Consider the following 13,380-nt stretch of genomic DNA (forward strand, 5'->3'; position numbering starts at 1 on the left):
CCTCAGGAAGATTCTAGACGGGGTACCTAGTAAACTTTGGGGGTTTGGGAAGATTTCCAAGAAGGATGATATCTACTTGAATTTATTAGTTTTTTAAATGTGTTTTATTTTTTTTTTTTAGTGTTATCAGGTATATTGAATGTGTTTTGAAAGTATATGAATGTCTTAGTTTTGTGGAGGGTTATGAAATCGTACATACGTGAACAACCTCTGTTTGCAGAGGTACTTCGTATGTGATGGGGAGTAGTCTGGAAAACGTGAGAAGTTGCTGTGACTAGTACCTGATGGATCTAATATCACAAACACTGATAGGAATTAACATATTTGTACATTACTTTGAAAAGAATGACCAAGAAATCAGAGTAATGGTTTTGTTTGTGCTGAGACCATTAGGGCATATGGTTTCATCTTATGTAGGAAGAGTATTTGAAAGAAAACAGTGAAGATGATAAAAATATAAAACCCTGCTAAAAAGTAAAATATGCAAGCTATTCTTTCAAACAAAGATTTGGCAAGAGAGTAAAGTGAAATATGTATTAAAAACAACAAAAATGGCAGTTATTCTATAATGATTTTTTTTGGAGTCATAATCAGTGGTCTTCCTTAGACGTTGGTGAAAACTCTCTGAAGGAGTTGTAGACCACTTTCTGCTGTAAGGAGTGGATCCTACACTAAAGAGCTGCCTGTTGGTCACGTTAGTGAGAACAGGGCCTTTAGAACCAAACAGACGTAACACTTTCTTCAGTTATCTTCTGTATGTAGTGAATGCATGATGTTTAAAATAGCCCCCAGAAGCCTTAATTTTCATATAGAACATAAATGTCCAGTTAGATAGTTTGTCAGTATTTTTGTTGGTCTTATTTTCTAAAATAGCTGTTTAAAAAAACACACAGCTCTCTCCTTTTTTAAATAGAAGGATGGGCTATGGATTTCTGAAGAAAAATTTATCTAGTTTTATGAGAGTGTGGAGATGAAATTAATATTCATAGGCTCTTATTTTCCCTTTAGGTAGAATATTTAAAAGTGATAAATGATGCATTTTAAATGCACATTTATGTTCCAGAGAAAGAGTTCTGGGAAGTACAAGAAATAATGATTAAGAGAACAGTGGGATTGATTTATGAGTGAAAGAAGCTGGTCATTTATAGCTTGTCTCAGGATGGACATATTTATAAAGGAGAGACAGGAGTTAGTGTTCATATATTTAAAGAATATTCAGACAAAGAGAACAGTTGTTTGGGACAGCTAGGAGATTGCTTCTGAAATGATAGGAAGAAAAAGAATAATTTAGTTTAGCAAACAAATTAGCAAAACCAGAAAAAATGTAATTGACATTGGGAACTGTTAGAAAGCAAGTCACCCCCCCCCCCCCCCCCCCCCCCAGGGAGCTAGTGGATGGGATAAACTCGCTGTCTCTGATTTCTGTAACTCATGGCAGATGCTGAAGAACAGGTTACATAAGAGGTTTCTGGGAATGGTTTAAAATTTAAATGAAGTCTAGTAAAATGCTAAGGTCAGGCCGGATGACCTAGGTGGTGTATTCTGACTCTCTCAGATTCTGTGATAGCTTGTGGCATTCTGCTGCTCAGCACTAATGTACCGTGGAGATTATATACTGGCAGATTCGATGAGACTTTGGTTTAGAATCAGAATTCTTTGAACAATAATAATTAACCTTGGAATAAACTTACTTTGGCCCAGTATCTTCCCTCCTATCCTTGCCCCAGTGATCTTACTTTTTCAACAAAAAATAGAGTTTTTACTTGGTTAAATGTTCTGTTGCTTATTGTCAACCTTGCTTTTAATCAGCTTATGATGTGATTGGTACATATTGCTTCCAGGACAGAGTTAGTAGTGTTTGGAACATGAATTTGGGTGATTTTCACATATGAAATACCAAGCCAACTTGATAGGATTCTTAGTCTGTGCTGTTCCATAACAGTAAAAACAGCTAAGTGGTATTGATGCACCAGTTGATACCAATGGTTGGTAAAGTGGAATATTAGTGAGATAGTTGGGGTATGGGTTGTTGTTTTTTGTGTGTGTGTTGTTAATCCTCAGCCGAGGATATTTTTCCACTGATTTTTAGGGAGTGGAAGAGAAAGGGAATGACAGAGAGAGACATCGATGTGTGAGAGAAACACATCGATTGGTTGCCTCTTGCACAAGCCCGGACCAGGGCCCAGGCTGGGGAAAGAGCCTCAATCAAGGTATGTGCCCTTGACCAGAATTGAACCCGGGACCCTTTGGTCCGCAGGCTGATGCTCTATCCACTGAGCCAAACCAGCTCGGGCCAGAGCTTTTATTTATGTCAGTTTTTTAACATTGAAGATTTAGCTTCTGAACATTTGCTAGATGGAAGGACATTGGTGCCTCACTTGTTTCATACATCAGGTGGGCACGTGCCACCGCAGGAAGCGTGGCAGCATTGCTCTGAGTAGGTGCACTTCCAGTTAAAATGTATTTATTTATTCAAGGGAATTTCAGATTATATTCCATAGCTCTTAACCTAGCCATCACAAAATAGACAGAGAAAATAAAGATGAAAGGTATTGCCAATGAAAAATTAAATCTTTTCAGCAGCCACATTATGATGTTCAAGCAATGATCATTTTATTTTATTTATTTTATTTTTATTTATTTATTTACTTATAATTCTTTATTGTTGAAAGTATTACATGTGCCTCTTCCCCCCCACTCACCCCTTCCTGTCCACCCCCCTACCCCGCTCCCAGGACCTCACTGTCTGTGTCCATGGGCCATGTATATATGCATACAAGGTCCTTGGTTGATTACCTCCCACCAGCCCACTGTCTCCCCTGTCTTCTGCACTCTGTTCCATCAGGCAATGATCATTTGATCAATATGGCAGGAAGGTATCAAAAAAAAATCATAATTATATAAAATATATATTTGCATCTACTACAACAATAAAACCTTTCTATCCTATATAATAAAAGGCTAATATGCAAATAGACCGAACAGTGGCATGACCGGTCGCTATGATGTGCACTGACCACCAGGGGCAGACGTTCAATGGAGGAGCTGCCCCCTGGTGGTCAGTGCGCTCCCACAGGAGAGTGCCGCTCAGCCAGAAGCCAGGCTCACGGCTGGCGAGTGCAGCGGCAGTGGTGGGAGCGTTTCCCACCTCCACAGCAGCGCTAAGGATGTCTGACTAAAGCCATCAGTTAGACATCCCCTGAGGACTCCCAGACAACGAGAGGGCGCAGGCCGGGCCGAGGGACCCCCCCCCCCTGAGTGCATGAATTTTGTGCACCGGGCCTCTAGTGCTAATATAAAGTTAAAGTTGTTAGCAAGACATTTATGACAATTTTCACTTCATCTTAAATTTGTTTATTTAAACTTTGTCATCCTTTTGAAATATATATTTTTGTTCATGGTTTACAGCATACATGATGAATTGGCACAGTACGTATGTAATTTATAAATATATGTATAATGGGAATACATTGCAAAGTTATTTATTTCTTTTTTAAAATATATTTTATTGATTTTTTACGGAGAGGAAGGGAGAGGGATAGAGAGTTAGAAACATTGATGAGAGAGAAACATAGATCAGCTGCCTCCTGCACACCTCCCTACTGGGGATGTGCCCACAACCAAGGTATCTGCCCTTGACCGGAATCAAACCTGGGACCCTTGAGTCCGCAGGCCAATGCTCTATCCACTGAGCCAAACCGGTTAGGGCACATTGCAAACATTTTTAATGAATGGGTGTGTGATCAAAAAGTTCTGAGCATAAATGCTTTACAATTAATTTAAAGATATAAGGTTCCCATTTTTTAGTAGTTGTGTTATTATTTTAATTACACAATTTAAATATCTTAAGACACATTCTCATTATAATGCCCTGATGTTAAGTAATGTTTTAGGTGACTTTTCCAGTTGAAATGAAAAAAAAAATTAAATAGAATGAAATTAATCAAATTATAGAATAAATCACTGTCGGTGAAGAAAATGTTCAATAACCAAGATCTCCAGAATTTAATAATAATAATAATTCAGCTCATTTGTGGGGAAGCCAGGTCTAAATCAAAGAGAGATAAGGGTTATAAAATATTCTTTAAGAAGTGCTTCTTTAATAATTTTGAGGACAGATAAGAATAAACCAAGTTAATTGTGTTTTAGCAAATCTTTTAAGGGCTTTCATTTAGCAGATAGCTGAGAATTATTTATCATTACTCTGTCCATTGTTGAATTAAAATTAATACCAAAGTGGTGCTTGAGAGTGTTTTTTTTCCATTTTCCATTTAAATAGGCTAGACATTTGCTTTGTTTATACCATTAATTTGTTTTCACACAGTCTGCAAAGGTAACCACCTCAGAATTAATTAGTGGAATCAAAATTAATGAGGTTTTACTGTACTGGGCCATTTCCACTGTAGGCCAGTTTTCTTCACATGAGTTGGACTAGCATTTTCTTGAGAGAAGAAAAATTAGATTTATTTTAATCCATATTTAAAAAGCAAAGAACCATCTTTTCTGGTGAGTTAAGTACCTCTAATAACTATGCTTTCTTGGGCTTAGTAATATTGATTTTTTTTTTGTTTTTAGTCTTGATTATTTTGGATATTTCCAGACTGTTGCTTATTACAGTAAAGCTAGAGTTAACTCTTCAGCTGCTTATTTTCCCTTATAGGAACAATGTGTCATTTTTATTTTGGATCTTTTTTTTTTGTGTGGGTGGAGCGTGTCATTTGCCAATTTTCATCATTTTTGTACTATATGAAAGAACAGATCTATTCTTTAAAACATATTGATGTAAATGTATGTGTTAGAGAGAATCCATTATGTGGAAACAAAAAGTTAGAATTTTTGGAATTGTAGTTCTTTGTTTCCCTTCAGAAAATTACATCCTATAATCTTTTTACTTAAAGCAGATCCAATGGTATTATTTAATATTTGGTCTGTATATCCTTTATTTTTACTAATAAAAGTGATAACATGAACTAGAGCTTTTAAATCTTTTTATGAGGATGGATTGCATTTTCTTGAAGTTTTGAAATTGTCCACCTGCATATAAATGGGGAGGGTGAGAGTTCTGACAGTGAATTTCTCATGAGGGGTTGATGCTGAAGGTCAAGTTTCTCAAAGGAAGGGGAGGCCTTTTTGTTTGTTTGCCTAATGTCTGCAATTATAAACTACAGTAAGAGGTATTAGGCAAAGAGAGAAAGAGAATGTGCAGTTAAGTGGTTGTCAGTTTTCTGTGATCTCAGATGTTGCGATCTACTAACAGACCATAATTTGAGGCACACTGAATACAGTAAAGAATATTAGTAAAAATTCACCTATTTATTTTTAAGGTAAAATAAATGTCACCCGGACTCATGCCTTATTTTTTTCTACTCTTTGAAAAGAATGACAAGAGGTTTGTGAATATTATTGAAATGACATTGAACTTGGGGCTAGCAAGTAGGCTAGTTTAGGAGGATGCTTTAATTAAAAATAAGCTCATTCTAAAGACGATTTTGGAGAGTTTGTGAGTCGAAGTAGCAGAGTCAAAAGTTGTGACAGGTGTTTTGCATACTGTGGCAGATCTGTGCTTGATTAAAAGACGTGAATAGATGAAAAGTATGTTGTTTAGGAATTATTATTTAAATTTTTTTAAAATTTTCCAATTATAATTGACATACATTATTATATTAAAGATTATAGGATGTAATTTTCTGAAGGGAAACAAAGAACTGCAATTCCATTATTATAATTGACATACATATATTATATTACATATGTTGCCGGTGTACAGCATAGTGATTAGACATTTATATAACTTTTGCAGTGACCGCCCCAGTAAGTCTAGAACCCATCTGACACCATACGTAGTTATAATATTACTGACTATAGGAATTAAAAAGAAATCTGTTAGATATATTTTCTCTAATGAGAGAAATACATAAATAACCACTTTTTGGCCTATTGATGTTGCAAAATAGGAAATAGAAGTTTACCATTTATGTCGCAAACATCTCTTTTTGTAAGTTGGATATATTTGATAAATACAAAGTCAGCACTAATGGTAATCTGTAGAAATGTAAAGCCTCCATTGTATTATCTTCAGTTACCAATATATGTCTAGTGAAACTCACAAATATTTTATGTAGTGTGAAATAACTAAAAATAAAGCCATATATGTTCTTCACCCTGTTTTATTTTAACATTGCCTATATTTAAATGAAATTTTTTGTAGTTTGCCACTTTACTTTTATTTACTGCTTAATTATAAAGCTAATTTTTATGAGCCATAAGTCAACTATCCCCCCCCATTCCTCAATACGTTTTTTAAAGAAATAAATCATATTTTATGTCTCAATTGAATGCTTATCAAGAAACATGAAATAAGTAAGCTTAACAAATGCTTGTTTGAGAAACTTCTATATAATCTATAATAATAAAAAGCATAATATGCTAATTAGACCAGATAGCCAAATGACCTTCCGGACGTCCTTCCGGATGACCTTCTGGACGAAGCCGGGGCTGCGATGCACGAATTTTGTGCATTGGCCTCTAGTGTTTTAATAAAGGTTTTTAACATGATCTTTCTGAACTTAGTTTTAAAATTAGTAAACCTGGGCTGCATTTATTATAGTATTTAAAACATGCATAAAACAAAAAGTACAAAAAAAGCTAACACAGAATAAAAGAATAGAACACCCGAATCTAAGAAAAAAGTAGTTCAACCTTAGTATCTATGTTTTATTAATCTTCTGTTTCATTCAAAAATAGATTTTAGGTTAAAAAAATAAACATTGTCCTAGCCTGTTTGGCTCAGTGGATAGAGCATCAGCCTGCAGACAGTAGGGTCCCAGGTTTGATTCTGGTCAAAGGCACGCACCTTGGTTGCAGGCTCCTATACCTGACCTAGGCCCTGGTTGGGGCATGGGCAGGAGGCAACCAGTCAGTGTGTTTCTCTCACATCAATATTTCTCTCTGTCTTTCCCTCTCTCTTCCACTCATTAAATATCAATGGAAAAATATCCTTGGGTGAGGATTAAAAAAAATAATAAGATAAACATTATTCAGTAGGATGAAAAATAAAGCTAATCATGGTGAAGAAAAAATGAGAGCAGAAAGTAGATGAGACCAGTGAGACTCCACATTCAGAAATGTGTGCGTGCTCAAGGTCATGTACTGTTATGGACAGAAAATTGAGACCTGAGTTTCTTAGTAGCCAAAACATAAAAGGAACCAGTTAGAGCAGTTCCCCCTAAACCAGTGATGGCGAACCTATGACACGCGTGTCAGCACTGACCCGCGTAGCCATTTCTGATGACACGCAGCCGCTGAGGCGGCTGCATGCCGAGGATGAAACATTTGCTGCTCCTGGGGATGAAACATTTGCGAAATAATGTTTTTTCCTCAAAGTGACACACTACCCGAGTTATGCTCAGGTTTTTGGCGAAGTTTGACACACCAAGCTCAAAAGGTTGCCCATCACTGCCCTGAACTGTGTTCCTCAAAAACTAGGTTGCCATAGTCACATAAACTTGGAGATGAGTGATATTGTGTTAAAGGTTGTTAAAGGTTCTTGGAAGTTCTGTGGATAAAAGCAGTTGTAAGTTGCGTTCCCCATGTACATTTGGCCACCCACACCCTCCCTTTTTTTAAGAAATTGGATACATGTCAGCATTTCTCACTCAATGAGATAGACCAATCAGTGAACTATTGTTCTTTAGCTAGGAACAGGCTGTTTTACTGAAGTGAAGGCCAGCAGGGTGAGACGTGCGAGCTTTCCCCTTTGGGTGCATTGAAGGGATAGTGTATACTAGTATGTAGTGCAGTGCGCCTCATCCGGAATAAGTAGCCTCAGTATATACAATCGGGAGTTTCAGGTGGCTGTTTTCATATGGTTTCTTCTTAGTATGTGCTAAAAGCGTAACCCAAGTCACTAAAAAAGTTAATTAAGTTTTTAAATTGCTTAGAAATTATCTCAAAAAGTATAAAGACTCATTTTTAATTTTCCAGGTCATGGATTGTGTTCTCTGTTGCTAGTGAAAAATCCTTACCATCTTTGTTCGATTATTGATATTGCATCTTGTGCTAAAAAGGAATTGAAGGGCAAAAACTGGAGACGAACAGAAAATGCGCAGCAGAATGTTTAATTGGCTATTGTGTGTGGGTGCGGTGGTGCACCCCCTGACATTATAGACAGAAGCTGGGAAGCACACCCACAGATAATACAGACACTCCGTGGCTCCTCAGAAATGATTGTGGCAGAGGGACCATGAGGGCATTATTTTTGAGCAGAGGAGCTGGGAAGAGCATGGGTCTAAATGAGAGTCACAAACAGAAAGCAGCACCACGGAGAGCAGCCCTGGCAGCTAACAAAGGGAAGTTCACACTGTGGAAAGGGAACACATAATAACAGATCAATGTTCCCCCAGCTCTGCCTGCTCATATAGAGCAGTCATTTTAGTAAGGCCACCTTCACATGTGAACAGCAGATTTTCCAACGCATCTTTCCCACCCTTAATCAAGGCTGAAGTGTGTGTGTGTGTGTGTGTGTTGTGATGACTGATGTGGGTGTTTTATGTATAATGTAAAGGACCATATTTTCAGCACAACCAAATATTATGGATGGTTTTTCAGGAGTCATGATGGCATAATTAGTTGTGGTATACCTTATGGAGGATAGGATTCATTTTACTCTGAATTTAATCTAAATGTAATTAAGGTTTATTCTTCTTTTCAGGCAAGAGTGCAGCACTGCGTCTGCTCTGTAGCCAGTGACCACTCAGTAGGACTCCTAAGTTTGCGAGAGAAAAAATGCATTATGTTGGCATCTCGTCATCTTTTCCCCATCCAAGTGATTAAGTGGAGGCCTTCCGATGATTACCTAGTAGTGGGATGTTCAGATGGCTCTGTGTACGTCTGGCAGATGGATACTGGTAAGAACAAGTGTTAAGATATAGACTCCAGCCCTAGCCGGTTTGATTCAGTGGATAGACTGTCAGCCTGCGGACTGATGGGCCCCGGGTTCAATTCTGGTCAGGGGCACATGCCCAGGTTGTGGGCTCGATCCTCAGTAGGGGGCGTGCAGGAGGCAGCCCATCTGTGATTCTCTCTCATCATTGATGTTTCAATCTCCCTCTCCCTTCCTCTCTGAAATCAATAAAAATAATACTTTTAAAAAAGAGAGACACAAAAATTAAATGGGTACATTTGATTTCCTAGAAATTAAAAATCTTTTATAAGAGAAAAAAAGGCTTGAAATGTAACAAGATTGCTACTTTTATTTTTGATCGCTGCTTTTTCTAAGTGTTGGACTATGCCAAATACTTGTAGTTGGCCAATTTTTAAAGGAATGTAATTGAAGACAATATACACATTAAGACAGACATATAGATAATAGACCAAAAATTCAGTGATCTATATAATTCATGAGGCAAAATGTGAGCAAGATGAAGAAATCACTTTTGTCTCAGATTCAGAAACAGTGGGAATAGAGAAAACCCTTTTTTATTTGAACAGCAGAAAAGCAGTACAGGGCAGTTAATTGTAGGAGGTGATTGAAATGAAAGTTTCAAGTTCTAGAGAGAACATTTAAAGTTTCAATTCCAAAAATTTTATGTTTAAGGCGTAATATAGAGCAAGTAATGCTTAGCTTAAAAGTAAAGGCAGTGATCTATCATGTTTAACATAGAATCTTTTAGTTTTCCCTGGGAAATCTTTAAGTATGTAATTGAATGTGTTTATTAGTTTAGGCTTTAAAAACACATTTTATTCTACTTTTACTCATTTAAGTAATCATTTACCAGTGATTAAAACTTTTTTTTTTTTGCATCCCTAGTTGTATTGTACTATATAGTATTTCTACTAAATTTTTTCCCTTTATTTCATCTTTGTTTGTTTGTTTTAAATAGTTCTTTTTTGAAATCAGAATATCTATCTATCTATTTATCTATTTATTTATTTATTATATTTCTGCCTGCACTGTGGTGCAGTAGGAGTCTCATATATATATTGTTTGGAACAGATAGCCATACTGTCAACAATCCTTTTTTTTAGATTTCTCATTTTAACAGGTAGTATGAAGATAGTCTTGTCAAGAGGAAGCATTCTTAGAGACTGTTTTTGCATTTATCTTTGTCTTTTTTTGTCTAATCATGTAAGAGGTTCATACCTTTTGTCAAATTTTAAAAGCAAAAAGTATTAGAAAAGATGAACCCAGGTTGCTTTACTGAGTGCTAAATGTTAACATTTTAACATGCTTTTTTATAAATCTATTTCTGTTCATTTTTAAAATATATTTTTATTGATTTCAGAGTGGAAGGGAGAGGGGAGAGAGAGATAGAAACATCAATGATGAGAGAGAATCATTGAATCATTGATTGGCTGCCTCCTGCACACCCCACACTGGGGATGGATCCCATAGCCCTGGGCATGTGCCCTGACCGGGAATCAAACCCCGACCTCCTGGTTCATAGGTTGATGCTCAACCACTGAGCCACACCAGTTGGGCATCTGTCCATTTTTAAAACCAGAATTGCTGTCATACTACATATGCAATTTTGTATGTATAAAAATCTTACTTTTGTGTCTTTTGGTCACATTGTATCTGTTGTGCAGAACAGTTTTGTGTTTGCTGATTTGGTCCACTCCACCAACTAATTATACAGAGTTTGTCTTGGGCTCTGGAGTCAGACTGCTTGGTTTGAATTTAGAATCGACCACTTGCTAGCACTGTGACCTACAGCAAGTCATTGGGCTTTTGTCCCTCAATTTTCTCCATAAAATGAAGATAATAATAATTCCTATTTTATAATGTTACTGGGAGAATAAAATGACATAGTTACTTGGTGAGTATCAGACATAATGTAAGTGTGTATATATGTATGTTTGTGAACAAGTACGTTTCTCTGTGTGTGTACATGCAGGGGTGTTGTTAAACATGGTGCTTAACCTGTTGCTTTGTTGAGCTTGGGAATATGACCTTACTTATATTTAGAAACACGTTTTTTTGGGAATTGAAGAGTGTTTTTATAGCAATAATGACATTCATAAAATGCTCTTTTAAAATACTATAAATATTAAATTAACAACTGTTACATTTTAAATACAAAACTATGGTAAACTTGGATAGGACTTTTAAAAATGAAATAAATATGATAATGGAAGGTAGTATAATTTTCCTGAATTTTTCAGATATATACTTAAATAATGATACTTGAGTATTTCAGATACTTTAAATTTTATATTTTTGACAAATGCAACCTTACTGAAAGACAAAGTTACTTTTCCAGTAACTTTCATAGAAGGAAATGACAAATGGCCCTTAACTATAGGTATGTTGGAGGATGTTATTCTTATAACCAGTTTAGTATTATTTAGCCCATTTTAGTGTAAACCATATATAATACTGAATTCACAATTCTGACCTTCAGGAGGATTTTTGGTAAACTATTAGTCAACATGGCAGTCTTTAATTGAGATAAATACGAAGAAGCAGAATTTATTTTGGATATCAACCATAATAGGGAGTATACATTATTTTCCCCTCCTTGCTGTTCAGGCTTTAACTAGTGATGTAAAGGTGTCTGGGGAGTTAGTTAAGCACATCCTGAAGGTATTGACATTATTTATTTATTAAATTTATTTATTTATTAAATAAATAAATAATGAAGCTAAATAAGTCAGTTTCAGTCAAAGTTTGATGTATGAAATGTATTTAAACTCTGAGGAGATACTTTATCCCTCTTAGTGTTCTGGGAATGTATTTTTACAAATGAAACCATATTGCACTAAAACTACACATGCATATTATATAATTTTCTGTTTGCTAGTGAATTGCTTTATAGGAAGGAGTTTGCACCCTAACTTAGACAAGAAATGTATAGAGGGAGGTAAATGGAAAGTATGGCCTAATGAAGACGCGTTGAAGTGGCTTCAAGCTGAAGTAGTACCGGAAGACATTCCATTGGGTGTTAAGAATAAGAGTCAAGAAATTTGCAGATAGAACAAAAAGTTATAATTCTCTCCCCCCCTCCCCGCCCCCCGTTTTGTGGAGATTTCCTAGAGAAAGAAAAGCTTCAGGAATTGTTCAAGTAGAATAAACTGGAAAAATAGCAAACTTCGTTTTTTTTTGTTTAAGATTGGTATACAACTTAGAGGAAGGTGAAGTCATGGACTTTGATGTTTGTAGTAGAGTAATGGTGTGGATTGATCCAGGAGACTGTCTTGGAAGTGTAGAGAAAGTGGAAAAGCCTGGGGGAGGTCGTTAAAATCTTGGCTCTGAACTTGCCTTCGTTGGGAAGTTGTTGTAGGGGCCTTACGGGCAGGGACACAATAAAGGTAATGCTACATGAGAGATCCTTAGAGGAAGGAAATGCAAGAAAATGTTTATGGGAGGCACTGTTAAAACATATTTCTACATAAAAAAGTCCCTGCCTTTTTTTTTTTTTTTGGTCTTAAACTATTTAAAATTGTATGGTGTGTGTAATATGTGTGCATGCATGTCTTGCAGGTGCATTGGATCGTTGTGTGATGGGGATAACAGCCGTAGAGATACTGAATGCTTGTGATGAAGCGGTTCCTGCTGCAGTTGATTCGCTTAGTCATCCGGCAGTCAACCTGAAACAAGCCGTGACAAGACGGAGTCTTGCTGCTCTGAAAAATATGGCCCATCATAAGCTACAAACCCTTGCAACTAACCTCTTGGCTTCTGAGGCATCTGACAAAGTAAGTTTTGTATGTGCGCTCGTGTGTTTGTCCCCTTTAACTTCATTTAGTAACACAGCTTTGGCATGACTTAGGGAATAATTTTGGGAGACGAACTGGTGAAAAAAAGTCTTCTGATTGTAATTTAGGCTTAGCCAACATAGTTTTAGAGTATTATGAGTATTTGGCATTTTGAAAAGAAATTATTCTTACCATTAAAAATATTTTAACATGAATTGTTACTAAATTCAGTGATTTCAATTCCTAAAGTTAGAGGAAATTTTTAAAAATATATTTTTATTGATTTCAGAGAGGAAGGAAGAGGGAAGAGAGAGAGAGAAACATCCATGATGAGAGAGAATCATGGATTGGCTGCCTCCTGCAAGTCTCCCACTGGGGATCAAGCCCACAACCCGGGCATGTGCCCATGACTGGAATCGAACCTGGGACCCTTCAGTTCGCAGGCCGATGCTCTATCAACTGAGCCAAACTGGCCAGGGCTAGAGGAAATGTTTTTTATATAATCTATCTTTTTTACTTTCTGACAGTCTTCCTTTTGAAGGATTGAGCACTAGCTAATATCTCTAGGAGAAAACATAATAATTTAGGTACACAATTAAGATGTCTGTAATTGCAGCTTATCAACATGTTTTAAAAGTAGGTTTTGATTTTAGTGAAGTTGGGCCATTACTTCTAAGGGACACC

General features: G+C 36.5%; 1 protein-coding gene across 2 annotated transcripts in view; it reads left to right on the forward strand.

The window, feature by feature from the left end:
* Positions 1-13,380, forward strand: part of WDR7 (WD repeat domain 7) — a 304,621-nt gene that overhangs the window by 44,399 nt on the left and 246,842 nt on the right. For both annotated transcript variants that reach the window (XM_054723656.1, XM_054723657.1), the window contains 2 exons: positions 8,711-8,906; positions 12,482-12,696. In XM_054723656.1, the coding sequence (XP_054579631.1) occupies positions 8,711-8,906; positions 12,482-12,696 (411 nt within the window). The remainder of the gene's footprint in view (positions 1-8,710; positions 8,907-12,481; positions 12,697-13,380) is intronic.

Source organism: Eptesicus fuscus, chromosome 12, assembly GCF_027574615.1.
Source record: "Eptesicus fuscus isolate TK198812 chromosome 12, DD_ASM_mEF_20220401, whole genome shotgun sequence".
Classification (NCBI taxonomy): domain Eukaryota; kingdom Metazoa; phylum Chordata; class Mammalia; order Chiroptera; family Vespertilionidae; genus Eptesicus; species Eptesicus fuscus.